Source organism: Liolophura sinensis, chromosome 3 (assembly GCF_032854445.1).
Source record: "Liolophura sinensis isolate JHLJ2023 chromosome 3, CUHK_Ljap_v2, whole genome shotgun sequence".
NCBI lineage: Eukaryota > Metazoa > Mollusca > Polyplacophora > Chitonida > Chitonidae > Liolophura > Liolophura sinensis.
Window position 1 is genome coordinate 20,485,562 of NC_088297.1, and position 19,987 is coordinate 20,505,548.

The following is a 19,987-nucleotide window of genomic DNA, read 5'->3' on the forward strand; positions in this document are numbered from 1 at the left end:
ATAGCTTTGAACACACATATAATAACATTCCAGATTACTGAAATGAATAGTTTGGCTTGTTTTTATGGTTATCTGCAAATTTTATGCAAGCAACATTTTTCTGACTGCGCAAACCAAGATTAATCAGAAAGAAGCGCAAATTTGCTTTAGCCGAGAGATTCCACATAAAGTCGACATTGTCTGGCACCCTGGCCGTGATAAAACCCTACTCCAGCAATTTTAGATATGTTTTTCTACGATAATAGGATAAAAAAAGTGATTTTTTTTCTATTTTGATGACTTTTTTTACTGTTTACTTTCAGTAAGTTCTTTCAGTGTTGAACTCGGTACTTTCCGTAGACATTCGTGAATGACATATCATGTGGATATTTGCCTTCGTTGAATAGTTTCATTCTAAACAGCACTGACAGGGTAAACATTTGCCGAAAAAAAAAACCGACGTAATTTTTCAAAGTTAAGATCAATAGCTCAGAAATGTGTTGCCTTCGACTGTTATCCAGCACACACAAGGCCCAGACACCAGAAATAAACGACGTTATTGACAGATGGTGCGAAAGCCAAGCGAGTCCACTAGATGGCACATCAGCCACATATGTGCTATATGTGTGCAGTATATGATACGTGGGAATGAGTTATGCGACGGAAGGCCTTTACAATCCTGTATACAGCCTCGAAGTCCATAGAATCTATTTCTATTAATGTGTAATTCTCAATAATATAATTAAAGACGCACAGCATAGAGAGTGAAATTAGAGCAGCCACGACAATATGATAGCTGGCAAATGGCCACACCTAACCAGTGAAACACGCCCTTTTGTCAATTTACCTCAGTCAGAGTTTTACTTTAACTCATCATGTGAATGCGTAAACAGATGCAAATTACACCACCATCCCACCCCAGGCACCATGGCTTAGGCAGAATTAGGTGCAAAAAATGCAATGACGTCACTGTTGTAGAATTACTCAAAATGCTGTGTTGTCATCACATTTAACGTACAACAACATTCAAACAATGAAAGGGTAGACCTAAGTCATTTCAGCCCATTTGAAAAAGAAATGGACGCTGAGGAAATTTAAGTATAATCCCTTAGCTTTCTTTTTTAACTGAAGATCGCGGATCTGGTAGAAGGCATGATAGGCTCCGTATTATATTTATACATCAGTGGTATAATTTTACTGTACTTATGAAAATAAATATTTAAAGTACAACCTTGGCATGTGCAGGAAATAGAAATGAACGACATAACAATTCCTCACATCGTATGAATTCAGAGAAAAAATATATTGATTAGAAGGATTAAACTTTTTCAACATTATCACTTTCTTTTTCCCCCATGTACCCACGACCGCTTCGTTCGATGAATGCCAAGAAGACCTAGGACTTCTTAGTGCCCCGTTTTTTTTCTTCAGATATTGAACAAATGACGCTTGAGGCGAAGCGTGCGTTACACTAAGGTCTTCTATGGGTTACAAATGATAGATTGTAGATCATTTAAAGCGCTGAAAACCTTTATTTGAACCCTATTGTAAGTTAGATACGGCTCTATTGGTCGATGGATCGAGATTTCGCCAGCGCACAGGTCTTTTATCACTCAAAAGTTGAGAATTACATTTCTAAAAATATACTTTTCTGACGACAATCCTTCAATGTTAAGGAATATCATAGGTTTTATGGCATTTTATGTTCCTTAAGACGTTCTATGCCGTGCCAAAATCCATATAAATGTCACCAGTACGTGCTCCATTTTGCTTTATGAAGAGCACTATAGACAGTGATCAGCTATCTATTTGTGACGTCACGCGATCCATATCAAGCTCTGCAGGTGACATCGGCTGCGTTCGACTTCAGTGCAAAACGTACTTAAAAATGACATTCATGCAATCAAAGTAGTTCATATTCGTATAGTTTTTACATTCCTGGTATGAATATGTGTAGATACGTCCATTATTAATGAGAATGCCAATCATGATATTTTCACTGAAGTAGCACTTAATCCGATGAATGTCACAAATTTAACCGTATTTCCCAAATATTACAGACCGCCGTTGGGTAAAAATATTTGTATATGATACGAACATAGCGAGAGAAATACAGGGCTGCTTAAAGGTGTGTATACTTAAATAAGGTGTTTTGAGGTTATAAATATATATAATCTAAAACTGCCAAAAACAATTTAAATATTTTGTATGGTTTACAATAACCCCTGATGTTAACAGGCTGACAACCGATATTGTTTCCTATCCGTAAAAAAGAAAATAGAATTACACACAAATGAGTTTTATCTCCAGAGCAAAACAGCGACAAGTTAATCTATGGATTTCCCACGAGCAATAAAAATTTTTTAGCTCGATTACTCTGCTGTTGAGAGTGTCTGTTATTGCTCAGGTGTTTGTTTTTACAGGGAAAACTAAATTAACTACGGGTTATGCAAAAGCTTTTATTGTCGAAACTAATTGGAAGATACTTTTGCTTTGAGGTTATTTTAAAAAAAAACGATAAAAGTATGCAAGCATGCTTCTCATAATAGAAGCTGCGCAGGAAAACCTTGTCTTCACTGCTACAACGCCGTGCTTTACAGAAACGCCAAAGCATAATACCCCAAAGCTTTGAGCTCACTAGCCGCACAATTATGCTGATTTCATTTCAGTACTGCCCGATATCCGTTTAGTACTGCCAAATATCAGTACACTACAGTCCAATATCTTTACAGTACTCCCCGTGCAATATCTGTTCAAATATCTGCACGGATGTTCCCAGTATCCGCGTAAAACTGTGGAATATCCACACGGTACTGCCGGATTTCTGTATTATGTCAGTGGGATATCCTCCCATACAGTATTGCCCGATGTCTGTACCGTACTGTCCGATATGCATACAGCATACGACAGGCTACTGACCGATATTCATACAGCATACGACAGGCTACTGACCGATATTCATACAATAAGAATAGGCTACTGTCCGATATCCGCACAGCACTGCGCGTCTCACAAGTGTACAGAGCTGAGCAGAGTTGCGTTTTCCACAAGCTGGCATGTAGCTTGGGCTGTATCTCACTGCGTTGGTGACACCCCGCTGTACCGTACCGTACCGTACCCGTCTGGGGCAGTGGCTCTACTGTGTGATAGTGGCATGGAATAGCTTTACAATACTTAGTAGTTTTCTTTAATTAACCCTTTCCTCAGGTTGTTTACACTCTTCGTGGATAAGACGTACCGTTCCGATCCGATGAATTCCGTGCTGTGAGGCCACTTGTCTTCCACTATTATATATTCCAGGTGTACTAACCTGCAGCTCACACGTTGGAAAGTTCCTCGGTAGTTTGCCAAAGGTCCATGGTTTACTCCTTCACCATGATATGTGAAACATTCTTGAGTACGAGCCGATAAAGCTCGTATCCAAGGGGTTAACGTATAGCATATCACAAACGGAACCCTAGTTAACACTGCATGCTGATTCTCTGGCCACTTCTGGATAGCGGTTTAATTCGTCTTAATCGTTCTGCTCCGTGATGGTAGTTGCATATGGGCGCTCTATCGTATCCAAGCGCGAGTTACGCAATGCTTCGCCCACGCCGTGTCTATTCCTCGCACAGAGGAACGTTCTACGCGAAGTAAATTAGTTCATTACCCCCGTATGTCGTGTTTACCAAGTTGTTATGAATTACAGAAGAGTTGCGCCAAAAGAAGTGTTGGCCGTTGTTAATGCAAATGTCGACTCTTCTCAACGCTATCCGTTTTCACATTTCACTCCGAGGCATCACTCCGAGGCATCACTCCGAGGCATGATATTTCATCGGGTCCTGGTTTGCTTGGCCGATGTTAGGGGGTTTAGGTTTACGATGGCGTCGGGCTTAGGTTTTTATTATGTGCAACAGAAGAAACAATTATGGTCGTTTTTTCTACGATGCCACGTGGGATCACGTAGCGGACCAGCTGAGAAATTACCCCAACAAGCAATTATGTGGTCTTACATGCTTCAATGTCCCAACAAACCATTATTACAGGTTTCATTACGCTTTTTCTTTTTTTCGGTTGACATTTTTATCACACAACTGCTTTTTTTTTCACTTATCCCAGCGTGTGTCCGTTACGCAAGTGTCATGGAACAGTCTCTAAGTGTTCCCATTCACCTTTGCCATAATGTAGAGATACTATTATGATACAAGGCTTACTACACTCCAAAAATTAGGCTGTTAAATTATAACAGAAAGTCTCTTGTCTGAGTATATAGGGTATATTCTGTTATTACAACACGTTATATATTATGTAGAAATTGTTTCATTTTACACTTCCGCGGCTGTTCTCTTTAAACTTTATTATGTTTACGCTTTAAAATCAGGTTAAATACTTCATAAAGGTCAAAGGCCATATTTCAGCCATGTACGTAGCCGTGCTACTTACAGGTGTTCGAAGAAGCGTAACTATACGGAGGAAACCGGTTCTAGTGCGAATTGTATTATTTATTTATTTATAACACTTTCGAACAGCGGAAATAAAAAAAAACATGAACATCGTTAGTCTTGACCAGTTTTTCAGATTAACCATCGATGCGTGAATCTTTGTCCTCAAGCGAATGTATAGGCTTGAACGTCAAATAGTCCCCTTTCGTCGTCTTTCTTAGTCGTGTCCTTATCTGTATTGGCTGCTAACATGCTTCGTGCGCATTGATCCGTGGTAACTGGCAGCAATCGTTGACTGCACACGATACCAGTGGATCGCCTTGTTTACAAACCAGCCTTCCGTTCTGTCCTGTTCAATGCTGAGGATCTGCCCGCTTAACATATACCATCGGTTAATACCTGAAGTCTTCTCTCTGTAGATAAGTTGAGCCACGAAGCCGGGTTACAGACATGCTGACTAATCGTACTTCTCACGCTGACAAGGTAACGTGAAATTGTTCTGTTGTTTTATTTCCAGGCTCGATTACTTTTTTAAATATGCACATGCTGTGAGTTCCATGATGCAGTGGATAGGGAGATTATATACAAAATGTACTCGTGAGTTCAAATCTTGGAGAGGCTTCTTTTTTTTCCAATATACATCCACATCACTTCATCTTTACCCATTAATTGCTCACCATGCGCAGGTCTACCACCTGCAAAGATCCCATGAACCCCAACAGAGCATCTGGTATCTACCATGTACTTTGTTTTTCAGTTGCCAGGAAACAGTCGTTATATTATGAACTGAGCCCGGAGTCAAATTTGCATTAACTCTGGCTACTACTGGCTTTGCGCTAAGATGCTATGGATATTCAAATTTTCAATATTAGATTGTAATCCTGCATAAACATGGCTTTTGTTGGTGCACTAAGCCCCAACACCACTCCCCCGGGCCAGGTACTTTGCATTGTTTAATGTGTTTGTATATTAAATGTGACGACAACACCACATTTTGAGTAATTCTAGATAATTGACGTCTAATATATTACAATTAATATCAATGCATCACGAACAGTCTGAATAAAACCCTAACTGTGGTAAATTGACAAAAGGCCGTGTTTCATTGGTCATTTGCGAACTGTCACGCTGTCATCGTTGTTCTGGCTTTACTCTCTGTGCTGTACAGTCTTAGTTTGTGCCGTATTTTTTCATCGTTGTTCTGGCTTTACTCTCTGTGCTGTACAGCCTTAGTTTGTGCCGTATTTTGCATCCATTGTAATAAACTTATGAACAAGCCCCTCTGATGACTTCAATGTACAAGCACCGATAATGCAACCTGTCTACAGTAATTCGTTTTAAATCCGGAACCGCAAATCTATGTCTATGCTTTATACTGAAGAGTTTATATGTGTGTGGCAAAGTAAACGTGCGCCATCATTCCATGTAAACATCATCAACTCCTTCGGCGCGACCTCATTCCATGTAAACAACGTCATTCCATGTAAACATCAACTCTTTCGGCGCGACGTCATTCCATGTAAACAACGTCATTCCATGTAAACATCATCATCTCCTTCGGGGTGACGTCATTCCATGTAAACACCATCAGTTCCTTTGGGGTGACGTTATTCCATATAAACACCATCAGCTCCTTCGGGGCGACATCTTTCCTCCGAGGCGACATAATTCGATGTAAACACCATCAGTTCCTTCCGGGCGACTTCATTCCATGTAAACACCATCAGTTCCTCCCGGGCGACGTCATTCCATGTAAACACCATCAGCTCCTTCGGGGTGACGTCATTCCAGGTAAACACCATCAGCTCCTTCGGGGCGACATCTTTCCTTCGGGGCGACATAATTCGATGTAAACACCATCAGTTCCTTCCGGGCGACGTCATTCCATGTAAACAAAATCACTTCCTTCGGGGTGACGTCATTCCATGTAAACACCGTCAGTTCCTTTCGGGCGACATCATTCCATGTAAACAAAATCACTTCCTTCGGGGTGACGTCATTCCATGTAAACACCGTCAGTTCCTTTCGGGCGACATCATTCCATGTAAACACCATCAGCTCCTTCGAGGTGACGTCATTCCATGTAAACACCATCAGCTCCTTTGAGGTGACGTCATTCCATGTAAACACCATCAGCTCCTTCGGGGCGACATTAGTCCATGTAAACTCCATTAGCTCCTTCGGGGTGACGTCATTCCATGTAAACACCATTAGCTCCTTCGGGGTGACATCTTTCCATGTAAACACCATTAGCTCCTTCGGGGTGACATCTTTCCTTCCTGGCGACATAATTCGATGTAAAGAACACCCGCTCCTTCGGGGCGACGTCATTCCATATAAACTCTGTCAGCTGCTTCGGGGCGACACCATTCCGTGTAAATACCATAATTTCCTTCGGGGTGACGTCGTGCGTGACATAATCATGTAAAGATTTTTCCATGCAATATATAACTACCCGAGCTGTTGGCAAGAACTCAAAGTATGGGTGCATGGTAGCTATTAGGTTTCATACACAATAATTGGTTGCCTTCTCTTTATGATTGAAGTCCCGAAGCTATAGTTACGTCCTTGAACTGCCTCCTTTTGACCTCTTTTGACCTTAGATGCCTTAGATGACCAGAAGCGTCGGGAATCATGAAACAAATTCTTAGTGTGACCAACTAAATCCAAAATTGCAAACATCAGTTATCATATTATTGTTATTATTATTATTATTTTTATTATATTGTTATAATAATTATAAATATTTAAATTAATGGGTGAGTAAATTTGTGGGTTGAAATGGCATCACAAGATATTTAAATCCATTAAACTGTCAAAAAATATTTACTCACTTTACTGTGCCCGCAATAAAACATTAAAGTTTAAGGATGATGTAGGCTTGATCTAATGCTTGTCCGTCTCACCAGATAAACTGGCTGGGGCTCAACAGTTTACGTTTTACATGATGAACGTAGCGTTAGTCGTTTAGACGTTACATGCAGGTAAGTTTCCGTCACCAAAACTTTATGTGTTGTTGTCATTACCCAAACATTCAGTAAACAATGGCACACACCTGTAGTTTATTGAAACTGTTGTCATTGTAGTTCCCACGTAAGCGAAGTTACATTCTAAACTAACATCGGCGTTCCTGAGACCCTAATATTTCCTTTGGGCACGTTACTTTCCCAGATAAGTGGTTCCAGTAAAAAGTCACCTGATATGCTCAATAATTTCAATTCGCATCATCCTGCATTTGACTGGTCAGACTTGATTGGCCAAACTTCCAACGATTAAAAATGAACGCTTTTTTTCCTTTAACTTAGGTTTTTCCCGATCTATACAACATCCTAAAGCAACGTGTTTATCAATTTATGACCAAAGAATGAAAAGACATTCTCAAGGAGGTGCAAGAGCTTGAAAGTTTCTACAATCCAAAGTCTGTGTAAAGTGTCGTCACGTTAGCCATGAACAGAACATACGTATGCCTGGCAATACCTCGATTAAGCATTGACACGTTGTCTCCGTGGTCAAAACAGACGATGACAAAGATGCTTCAGAGTTACCCCCCTTGTGTCAAATGTGGCCTACTTAATATATTATTGAATTTTTGCATACACTCACTGCCATTAGTTCATGTCATATTTTGGCATTAATTTGTTTTTGCAAATTATAAATCACTTTGTCTCTGTCTATATGTCATGTTATGCAGTTTTCTCGGACACATCGCAAGTCATTTTTGAGGTCATATAGCTTCATGCATGCATTGCGGATACCCAGATATCCAGGGTAGTTGACAATATATCAGCTAAACTTTAATTCACATCTCAAGCTGTTGACGTCATATGACAGAAACTAATTCCGGCTGTCATCGTGAGTGATTTTGCAGCGCAAAATTCACGGAACTTGATATTTTCGGCTCTGGCTGGATCAAGAGGGCAACGCACGGCCACGTGAGAGCCTTATGAATTATGTCGCCACTGTTTCGTATACGAAGTGCTTGTGCAGAAGGCCCATCACCTACAGGTTTCATCAGAGGTAAAAACAGGATGACGAAATATAGCGGAAATCGCCTGACTCTGCCATTAAAACGCCAATCAATCAAAGATAGGCCGCGCACGGTTTCCCTGAGCACTTGGGAGCAAATTCGATACTCGTCTGTTATGGACCACGTCAACGGGATTCTGTGAGAGCCTCGCAGAGCGGAAACTCCAAGTCATTCTACACGCAAGAGCGGAAGGGCATCGTAATTTGGCTCCAGAGTGCGTTATGGGCAAATTAGAATTGGGCCCCCCAATTCATTCATTTCTTTACTTTTAAGTAATTATTCAGTGAATTGCATCCCTGGTAATAACGGCGTGAGCTATCTGACATCTTGATTAATCGCTTATAGTTATAGGCGTTTAGAGTAGATCGGAGGGGTTTAGAGGTAACAAAATTTTGAACTTAAACATGTACCACATTCATCAAGATACAGCACATTGTAGAATTGATGATCGTTTATGTCAGCCGTCCTCGAGAAGACCGGGTTCAGTTCCCAGCCAAGGCATGCCAAAAACTGTGCAATTTGTAACTAAGGATGTAATATAGATGGAGCGGATAGATACATTTGCTGAACATACTGATGTCATGGACGTAGGGCGTACTGCTTCGTGACACCGGCGTACAAGTACAGGTAATAAAAACATATAGACAATAGTTATCTGTATATTTCAAGAGGACAAGAATTAATTTGTTGCATTGTGTACCTAAGGCTGCGCTGTGTGTTTTATATCAAGTATTAACAGGCTGGAATCGCCATTGCGATATAATTAACGATATAGAGAATGAGAAAAGAACAACGACGACCGTGTGCAAGCTGACAAATGGTAACATGTACATAACTGGTGAAAGACGGCCTCTTGTCTATTTACCTCAGTTAGTATTCTATTCTAACTGGTCATGTTCAGATCAAACGCAACGACAAAAATTTAAACAAAACTGACTCAACGCGATTAAAACAATCCAAACGTCACCAAAGGGATAAAAACGCCATCAAGGTGCAGCCAGGCTTAAAACGCCACCAATGGTCCAATAGATTCAAAACGACACCAAATGCAATTAACAGAACCAAAAACTAAGCGAACAGTCTAATAGTGTCAAAAATACCTCGCCCGTGTTATCCACATCAGATTTAGTGATGCTGATTTTCTTACCCAGTACAGACCGTCCTTTATACACTGCGCCTGACACTGTTTTTTGTCGTTGTTTATTTATTTATACAAAACCGTGATGTACAAGCAGTCATTCATTTAGTCGAGGAAGCTAAGTCAGACAAAAAAACCTCAGTTCATCAAAAGGAAGCTAACATTAATTCACTCCTCTATCAGACCGAAGGATGATTGTCTCAATAATTAACCACGCCAGGGACTACGAAGGGAAAGGAAAATTGCATACTTGAACGTGTGTTGAGTCGTTTTTTCCAGTGTGCTTGGAAAAAACGCAATTTCTTTTCTTGCCTGCTTTCTTACTTTGCCAAGAATTGGATGACTGTGGCAACATCAGCAGGATCGTCGAGTTCGTTGTCTGTGGCAATGAGCTGAAATCATGTCACCGTTGTGCACTCTTAATGAGGTTACTTCAGGATTGTTCGCCGAGATTGTTTTAAATGAATACTATTGAATACGATCTTCTTTTAAATGATTGTAATCAGTATTATAAAGTCATCAATAACTTCTTACATGACTGCAACTTAATGTGACAACAATTATAAACTCTTTCGAGTTGATAGGTTTTGTAATTTGGTCCAGAGACAAATTTGTCAGTCTCACAAATGCACATAAAGAGGGGTCAAGATTAAGGACTTGGACACAATCTGATGGCAAATTTGTAGTAATTTTTGCAAATTAATTTTATTAATAAGTAATTCGTACATGTGTTTATCAAACCACACATGTTTTCTAAAAAAAATCATTGTTCTGGGCCTTTGGATAACTTTGTTATGTTTCTCTGACGCTCTATAAACAAATAACGCAGTGAGCAATTTCCAGTGTTGGAATCCAGCGAGCTTTGGAGGTTTTATTCACGCTTACACATGGGTGTCTTCGCAAAGGGGAAATATGTTTTAGCTTGGTAGAAAACGCTGATTAAGAAGAATGGAATAGTGAAACATAGCCAACGTTGTACTCAAAAATCACTCATGAGTCAAAGAAAAAAAAGTAGTTCGTAAAGTTGAATCGTTCGTGCCGACAGTTGTGGTGTTACGTGTCCTGTTATACAAGGGCCCTCCGTGTTATTTCACAAGTCATATCGTCATTTACAAACTGATGACGCCATTTACCAGATTACATGTAAGAAATGAATACATATGTAACAATGTTAGGCAGGGAGCAGAGTGCAAGATACACTGAGTCGTCAGTGTGATTAACGGTATTAAACATTCAACCTTCCTCGATATCGATTTATCAGTTGCAAATGAAAACGCGCGGCTCTATATAAATCGCTATTTATTTGTTAACGTTTGTATGCGGATTTACCCGTTTATTTGATGTGTATATCACGGCGTACAGATATTCAGGAATAATGTTCTTGCGAATACCATGTCAGTGATGACAGGTATAATGGAACAAATACAACACAGCTTTCAAATTTCCTTGTAAGTGTTTAAATCCGCTTAACCCCGGGTGCAAGGGGTCGTATACTCGTCGCGTTGAAATAGATTGCCTGAAACATTCTTTGCGTCTATCCAACATCCCTGAAAACTGTTCACTACTTCTCTCTGTATGATTGAATGAATGATTGATTATGGCTTAACGCCACATCGGCAGTGTTTCAGCCATGTAGAGGCGACTCTCTGGGCAGTGTTTCAGCCATGTAGAGGCGACTCTTTGGGCAGTGTTTCAGCCATGTAGAGGCGACTCTCTGCGTGAATCCGTCTTAATTTCATACTTTATATACTTTCTTTGGTGTTTGCGTTTAACGTTATTAAGGAAATTGAACCTGGAACGTGCAGTTTGGTCGACAGCTGATATACAAATCTGTGTATTGGCGCCTTGTTCGTCTCTTGTTACGATGGATTACTCCCGACATATTTTCTTAATAATAATATAACTGAGCAATGACAACAACCACGTTTTGTAGTATACAGACTGCAACCCCCTAGCCGTTTCTGACAATTACAAATTTCAAACCTCGTTTTGAATCTAACATTCTTTTTCAAATTCGACTTCAAGGTAGATATGGCTATTTGGAATCGATCCCATGGTGGGATCGATTCCAAAAACTGAAAAACTGGTTCATGTCACCTCGCTCTCAATGTCTTTTGTGACCCTGGAAACTTCTGAACATTGTTTATGACGCAGTTCGACAGACTCGTTCCTTATGCATTATTCACAGATTCTGTTCGATAAAACTCCGGCAGAACAGACAAATTAACGCCCAGTTCATCGACGTCGTTACGAGTTGGTGCAGGAAGCTCTGCGAGAATAGGTCCCTTCCGTGCAGCGGACTTTGCCTGCGGCGAGTCTAATTCGACGTGCAACCGACACATAGCATCGCTTTGTTGCCCAGTGAATCGACGCTATGGTTTTGTCACGTGGAGGAAATCTGCTTTTGTTCAGTCCCCTTGATTATGACAGACTGGCGCCTTGGGAAAGAATTGCTTCTGTTTGCGCTTGACATAGCGACTGGCCTCGCCGAAACCTTTGGGAGTTTCCAGCAACCCCCGTGTCTCCAGTGTACACGAATGTATTCTTCTTATTTGCACATGTTGCAAGGCAAATGAAAAAAATATTGGAAACTTTCAATTCGAAAGCATTTCATCAGATTCGGAGCCACGGTTCGCGGAAATTTCGAACGATTTGCTGAATGACCTTTTGACAAAGCGTTATTCAACTGCCATGTATTAAACTGTGGTAGGTTACCACACTTCCATAGATTAATTTCTTGCATTTTTTAGTTTTGCGTTTACACGTACATTTATTCATTTCACATAAGTGTCCAGCGTATTCAAATCAATTCACTTAAACTTAGGAGCCTCTCATGAATACGGTCGCTGTGAGTTCAAGTCCAGCTCAGGCTGGCTTCCCTCCCGGCCGTACGTGGGAAGGTCTGCAGCAACCTGCGGATGGTCGTGGGTTTCCCCCGAGCTCTTCCCGGTTTCCTCCCACCATAATGCTGGCTGTCGTTGTATAAGTGAAAATATTCTTGAGTACGGTGCAAAACACTAATCAAACAAATAAATAAAATAAATCAGTTCACTTCGGGAACAGGACGTGGAGACCCATGACGTACACAGTCAATCCCATCAATGGACAGACTATGTTTAGAGATTTTTATTCTTGTGAGGCCTTTGCGTGGTGATAATAATTAGGAGTCCACTGAGCCCGTATGTATCTCCTGTGGCTCTTGTCATAGTCAATCAAACGTTGGTTGAATGGCCTTTCAGCATTATCACGTTTAAATCTGTATGCCACACGTCGAAAAGTTCGCCAGAAATTTGTCCAAGGTCGGCGGTTTACCGCTGACACACCGGTTTCCTCACGCACCCACTGTCCACTACCCACCACCCACCACCACCCACCACCCAAACTGAAGGCTGTGATACGAGTGAAAGATTCTGGAGTATGGCGGTAACTAATAGATTAAGTAATAAACTAATAAGGAATAAAATATTTAAAATAAATCTATGATCTCCTTAAAGCCTGGGTTATAACAAAGTTAAAATGGAACAAGCTTTGCTTGTGTTGCGTAGCCAATTTGGTTTCAGGGCCTAGAAATCCAAATCTTTAAAGATTGCCCATTTTGGTTTGTGAAGGGCTATAGGTACGTGTCTTTTTCGCTATTGGACATTCCTTACGTGGCATGGGGGTCACGACCTACATTATATAACCCGTGCTATTCGTGACAGAGCATTCCTGGCCGAAATGAAATCTTTACATTTTCATCAATGCACCATATTTATATCTTTCACCTACCCCACTCCCCTCCCCAGAAGTAATGACATCGTACCTGGGATAATCAAAATATCTTTACGTCCTACTCCTTCGATACATTCATTACTTTGGGTTCACCCATTAGCGTTATTGGCAAATGTCTGTATCTGGCGAGTGTGTGTGCGAACCAATCCTTTGACTAACTCTTAGGAAAATTGGAAGAACCGAATGATCTCTCGCGATACTTAGACGAGAGGTTAATAAAAGGCGTACGTTTGCTTTATTGTTATAGGATCTCGTTTGCAGGCGAGAATGTATATAATTGTTGCGTGCATTATGGGTGACTGGTATACGAAAATGTTTATTATGACGCCTGTAGTTTTAAAGCGACAACTGATAAGACGGTTTATGTCATACACCGGATGAACCGTGTTTCATATCCAAAATATAAACTTTAAACAAGTATAACACTTAGCAATGTTAGCTCAACTAAGGAGATTAACAAGAATGAAATCGTGAGAAACGTTAAGTAAAACGAGAAATGAAAAAAATGAAGCTGACCATCTAATAGCGAGAAGCTCTTAGTAAAACAAGGTCACAGAGAGACGAGTAAAAATACTACTGGCTATCTAATGGAATAATCAAAAGAACTAGGAAAAAATCAAGTACAAATCAGAACAAACCACGTGCCACGGTATAATATTCGAGAAATATGGACACGGACAAAACAACGCACGCGAACTCAAGGTGTACTGTTTATTATATCTTGCAGGCCTAATTGCCTTGAACATTGTGTAATGGCTGAGCCCCACCCACATGCTAATTACCCTATGTAACTCTCTAACCTCACTCTGTACCCAGCCATGTATGCTGCCATGGGGAATGATGGAGTGAGGTCGGTTGTAAACTACCACCGCACGCACCCCTTACGAAACTACCTGGGTGTGGTGGCGTACACGGTACTGCTCCTGTACCTGATACGCCCTAAAGTTCCTTCAGCAAAAAAAAAAGCTCCACGTTACACCCTGTGACGTTAAAGATTATTCTACTGTACGAGAATATCGTACACGTTGAGTATGTCATAAGCATATCAGAAAAAGAAGCTCAACTGAAAAACCATGGTTCATCATAGTTATTTGATTATTGTCTAACGCCATACACAAGAATGTGTTGCTTTTTGAACAGCTTGTTATAATTCAGATTTATCTGTGGAGGAAACCGGACTGCACTGGGTAAACCACCGACCTTTGGCAAAAGTGGAACTTTTCCCGTCAAAGGCAGCTTAGTAGTCATCGAGTCAGCTAGAGAACAATGGCTAATCCAGCCTGGAACCGAGTCTCCAATGCGTAGGACAAAGTACCCCATAACAGATGGACTTTCTCCCGTGTGATGAACCGACCCGCCAAGATTATGATGCCGTCTCACGTGACGAAACGCTATTACATGTCCAAAACGAGCAAAGCTATATTTTCGTCCGGCAGTTCGAATTTGTCACTTTCATCAGTATGTCGGCCATTTCGCTAAATAATGTAAAAGCGACACATAATGGTGTTCCGCCGTCGGAGACAACATTGTAATATGCTCATAGTACATTTGACGTGACACAAATTTTACCGCACTGAGAGTTTAGAGTATGTAAGGTAATGGCCTGCATCTGTTGGTACAAGCACGTCAGTACTCCCTCTAATGCTCAGTCTTAGACGAACAGCCTTTGGTCTTTCTGTTTATACTTCATACACCTGTCGTTAGTCCGTGTCCGGGTGGAATGTTTTTCAAAACCAAGTCCGTGTTTTGGACGATGCGAAAAGGACCATCCCAAAACAAAATACCTGAGAATAAACCGTTCATTGGTTCTTCTTCATACGTGAGTACCAGGAGCCGAAATTTTTAAGCAAACAAACTACCGTTGTCGAATAACCCGTTCCTCAAAGAAGTGCATTTGTTATATATGAAACGAAGGCGAAATCTCATGTGTAAGCCCAGTCGCATCGAGTCGTGTGTGCTGTTATCGCGTAAGTCTTAAACTAGTAGTCTACGACAGGAATATAAGACAAGAATACGTGTACGTGACAAAAAGACCTATCGTTGATTCGAACCCATAACCAACCCAAGTATAACGTCCTCCCCCCTCCCCCCACCTTCTTCACCTCCTATCTAAATCACGGACGTAACCGCTTAAGTGATATAAAACACAGGATACCAAGAAAGTTTAGCGCGCTCGACATTGTGTTAATTAGACACCCTATAACGAAGTGGGGAACGCGTCAATCCGTACACCTAATTTCTGTTAACCGTATACAATACACCCCGGCATGCAGACGACAGCATGTGTGGGTCACGTGACCTCGTGCCTCTAATTAACTCCAGCATTATATTAAACATTAGGCCTGACATGTATATGCGATGACGCTGTGTATATAACAGCCCATGAGGGGTGCGCTAGTTTGACATACATCAGCTGTGTGCGGCTAATATACTTACTGTTTTCACTGGCCTGTGCTGCTAGAAGGGCGCTTGTCTGCGTAACTGGCCTTGTTCTGCCATCGTGTACTGTCACTGTGTACTTTTGTACCTATAATCATAACAATGCCATCCAAGTACCCGTCCAACAAACAGGTAAGTCGTTTACATGAATAGCATTCTTTACTTGAACAGCGTCGCTTACCTGAATGATAATGTTGACATGAACAGTTTTGTTACCTTGAACAGTGTCGTTTGTTTGGATAGTGTCGTTTGTTTGGATAGTGTCGTTTACTTGAACAGTGTGTCTAGATTGTATGGAGCAATGAATGATTGGGATTTAGCCCGACATTATCGATTCTATTGAACAGTATCGATTATTGGAAAAACTGACTGATGGCATGTATGTGCCCAATCGAATCGCATATACTTTGACATCATTTATATTCCAAGTAAACTGTTTTAAAAGATAAAAATTTCGATTTGTTAGGTCTTTCTCTTTTTTACCTGTAAAATGTTGCTTGCTTCTTGGTTTGTAGGACCTTATTTGCATTTATTTAGTAACCTCAGTTTAATCGTACTACGCCATTTACGTGTACAACGCCATTTTTGTACACCGTGCCATTTACGTGTACAGCGCCATGTATGTATACAGTGCTATTTACGTGTACAGCGCAATTTACGTCTGCATCGCCATTTACGTTTATAGCGCCATTTACGTGTATAGCGCCATTTACGTGTACAGCCCGATGTATGTAAACAGCCCCTATTTATGTAAACAGCCTCAATTTATGTAAACAGCCCCATTTATGTATACAGCCCCATTTATGTATACAGTGCCATTAATTTGTACATCGCCATTTACCTGTACGAAACTAGTTACGTGTAAATTCCCAACGCCATGCATGTGATTTGCTATTCAATCTTACCTGATGGATGGTAGTTATTTACACAGAATCAGTTACCCCTGACCTGTCTATCCAAATACCACAGCAACTTTACTTTAAATGGCTTCCACTTTACTTTGTAAGGTGTATAGATCATTTGTTTGTATGTCTGTGATATTAAATATGCATAGGTATTTGGACGCAAAGTGTAATTCAGGTGTAATTTTTCTTTAAATTGGTTTATTAATTTATAGGCCTATATAAGGATTCTGTACGTACATCACCTGCTTTGTGAGAGGTATAACGCTGATGTAATTTATTACCTGACCATATTTAGTTCTAGTTTAAAATCACCTTTCGGCATTTTTGTTCATTTTATTTTCTAGATTTACTTTTAGAATTCGTTTAGGTTAACTATGCCAGTTACTTTAAACGCATCATTTAGTTTTGCAAAGTTATTTCACGAACACCGACACTAAAGTCAACGGCTTATTTTAACTGAGTAATAGGGGTCTATATAACCGTTAAAAAACACTCCCATATCTACAACATGACGGTACAATCGTAAACTAAAACAGTCATCCTCATTACTTACACATACATGGACAGTCTCAATATACTTTAGGTCGTGATCCGACGAGGTTTTAGCAACCTATACATAGGCCAGAGGTGGGTCAGTTATACACGACCACCACGGCCATCTCCTGTCTTACAACCACGTGTTCAAATGAATTATTGAATGAAAATGGTTTGCGTGTCGTGATCACTTTGCAAGAGGCGATTATTCATTCATCGATTAGCTTTTACTTCACACATATCTGTAAATGTATACATTTGATTTATTTATTTATTTATTTATTTATTTATTTATTTATTTATTTATTTATTTATTAACTCCATACTCGAGCCAGCACGACGGTGGCCATCATTATGGCAGGAGGAAACCGGGCAGAGCACGAGGGGAAACCCACAACCATCCGCAGGTTGCTGTAAGACCTTCCCAGGTACGGCCTACATGTGAATGAAGTGCTGTTTACGAGGAGGACATATGTACCTTTTATCTTAGTTTCGTAAAAATCATATATTGTCTTAAAAGCTACAAGAGAAATCAAGTCCTGATATGGGACGTTTCTGTAGCAATAGCACATCAGTCCAGTTCTCATGACTGACGTTTGTAGTCTAAGCGCCATAAACATGCGTGAGTGACCCATGAGTTATGCTATATACTGAAGTTTTGTACGTTTCTCATTTAAATCAGATTCTAAAACTGGTGTTAATGATTCACGGTTCAGTCCCTCTGGTCCCTAAGAGGGGGAGTCATGTGAAGCGAGCCATACTATACATGTATGGCTTTATTTCATTTTAATAATCCTTGCAAAAACATATATCATACAACATATATCATACAACATATATCATACAACATATATCCTACAACATATGATAACCTGATAAAGAACAACGTGCGAAAACCATGGACCTTGAAGGTCATGGAAATATACAGTATTCATGTATAAGTATACGGAAAGTAGTCATGAAATCATCCATTTTTATAGCACCTGTATATATGACAGAACTCATTCTATATCTGTAAATGAAGAAAAAAAAATCATTTTTGAGGCATATTTTAAATTTTTTAATAATCCCTCAATGTTATGCACGTTTTCCTTCAACGGTCGAGATTGTTGGGAAATGCGGGCTTTCCCCGAAACAAAGATGTTTTGACAGCTATCATACTGTTGACGTCACCGCAGCAGGCTGCTTCATTTCCGGACTAACTGTAGTTTAAAGCTGTTTTATACTCACAGAAGAAAGCTGAGGAGATTTTTTGTACTTGTATGTTTTGGGCCACATCCTAAATCCAATATTAAGAAACAAAAACCAAGCGTTTCATGTATTCTTTAAATCTCTGAAACATCCAACAGCTTGTAGAAGTCTTTTTAATGTTTTCATGTACATTCATTCATGAACTATTTATATCACGTGACCGTTCAGTTTGTTACAGCTTTAGAGTGGGTGAATTAAACTGGTGTGGCCTACGTGAACCACCGACCTGTAGAAGTGGGGGCCTCCGTGGCTCCGTTGGTTAGCGCGCTAGCGCAGCGTAATGACCCAGGAGTCTCTCACCAATGGGGTCGCTGTGAGTTCAAGTCCAGCTCATGCTGGCTTCCTCTCCGGCCGTAAGTGGGAAGGTCTCCAGCAACCTGCGGATGGTCGTGGGTTTCCGCCGGGCTGTGGCCGGTTTCCTCCCACCATATTGCTGGCCGCCGTCGTATAAGTGAAATATTCTTGAGTACGGCGTAAAACACCAATCAAATAAATAAAATAAATAAATAAATCTGTAGAAGTATCTGACATCTTCACTGACGTATCTGTTCATTTGCATACCAGCCTGAAGTAAGACCTGTCCGGTGAATGTAACACGACCAGAAACTTTGACAGGCGTATTTGACAGGAAATCCTGCTACTGTGGTTAGATACATCAAACACGTATGTACATGTACTGTGTGTAGCCAGAGACTTTGACACACGTATGTGACAGATATAGGTAAACCTACTGTTGGGGTGGTGAAATGTGGTCAGTTATATAACAGATTAGCCTATACTGTTGTGGTCAAATATTACACACGCTAGTACTGTCATATTTACGAATTAACATTAAATTTGAATAAATTTAAAGAAGACTACATGTAAAATAAAACTATGATTTTAATGTACATGCGAAAGGTGATTTCAAGAGCATGTGATCAACATCCCGGAAAGTCGGTCAGACAAATATAAGACCCATATCACATGTCGCTCAGGGGTTTATTTAGGACGGGACAATATTTAGATGCGGTTAACGGAAACACAACGTGACGGCACCTCGTGGACACATCAAGACCTTTCCTTTCTCCAACGCAGAATATTGTCTCCATATCACATTTCTGGTCACGTGTTCACCTAATTACTGTTCCATGTCGTCAATGTAAAGATCACATTGCGGAGTTAATTAGATTTGAAGGAACGGCGATAAATATAATCATTGTATTTTTTAGGTGGCCACTCCAAATTTGTTCAAGTGAAAAAAAGAGAGCATATAAGAAAACCTGATTGAAAGTGATTTTTAAACCCAAAAGAATTGCAGAGATTAGACCTACTGACATTTTGACGTATTTCATTCATGAAAAGATTCGCGTTTTCTTTTTTCTCTCGCTTTTTTTAGGTCTGTCCTTTCTGTCACTCTTTTCTGTGAATACCACATCTAGTGGCGTATTCAACAGTCAGTTATGCGGTAGTCTGACGAGAAGCGGAAATTGTGGTTTAGGGCTGGAGTAACATAGAGTCACCGACGGCTGCCGTCTTG

General features: G+C 40.4%; 1 protein-coding gene across 3 annotated transcripts in view; it reads left to right on the forward strand.

Moving 5' to 3' along the window:
* Positions 1-19,987, forward strand: part of LOC135463848 (neo-calmodulin-like) — a 112,325-nt gene that overhangs the window by 30,848 nt on the left and 61,490 nt on the right. The window contains exon 1 of one of the 3 annotated variants that reach the window (XM_064741299.1): positions 15,509-15,910. The exons of the other annotated variants lie outside the window; for them this stretch is intronic. Within the exon in view, the coding sequence (XP_064597369.1) occupies positions 15,881-15,910 (30 nt within the window). The 5' untranslated portion in view covers positions 15,509-15,880. Of the gene's footprint in view, positions 1-15,508; positions 15,911-19,987 lie in introns of those variants that run through there. 3 annotated transcript variants of the gene reach the window in all.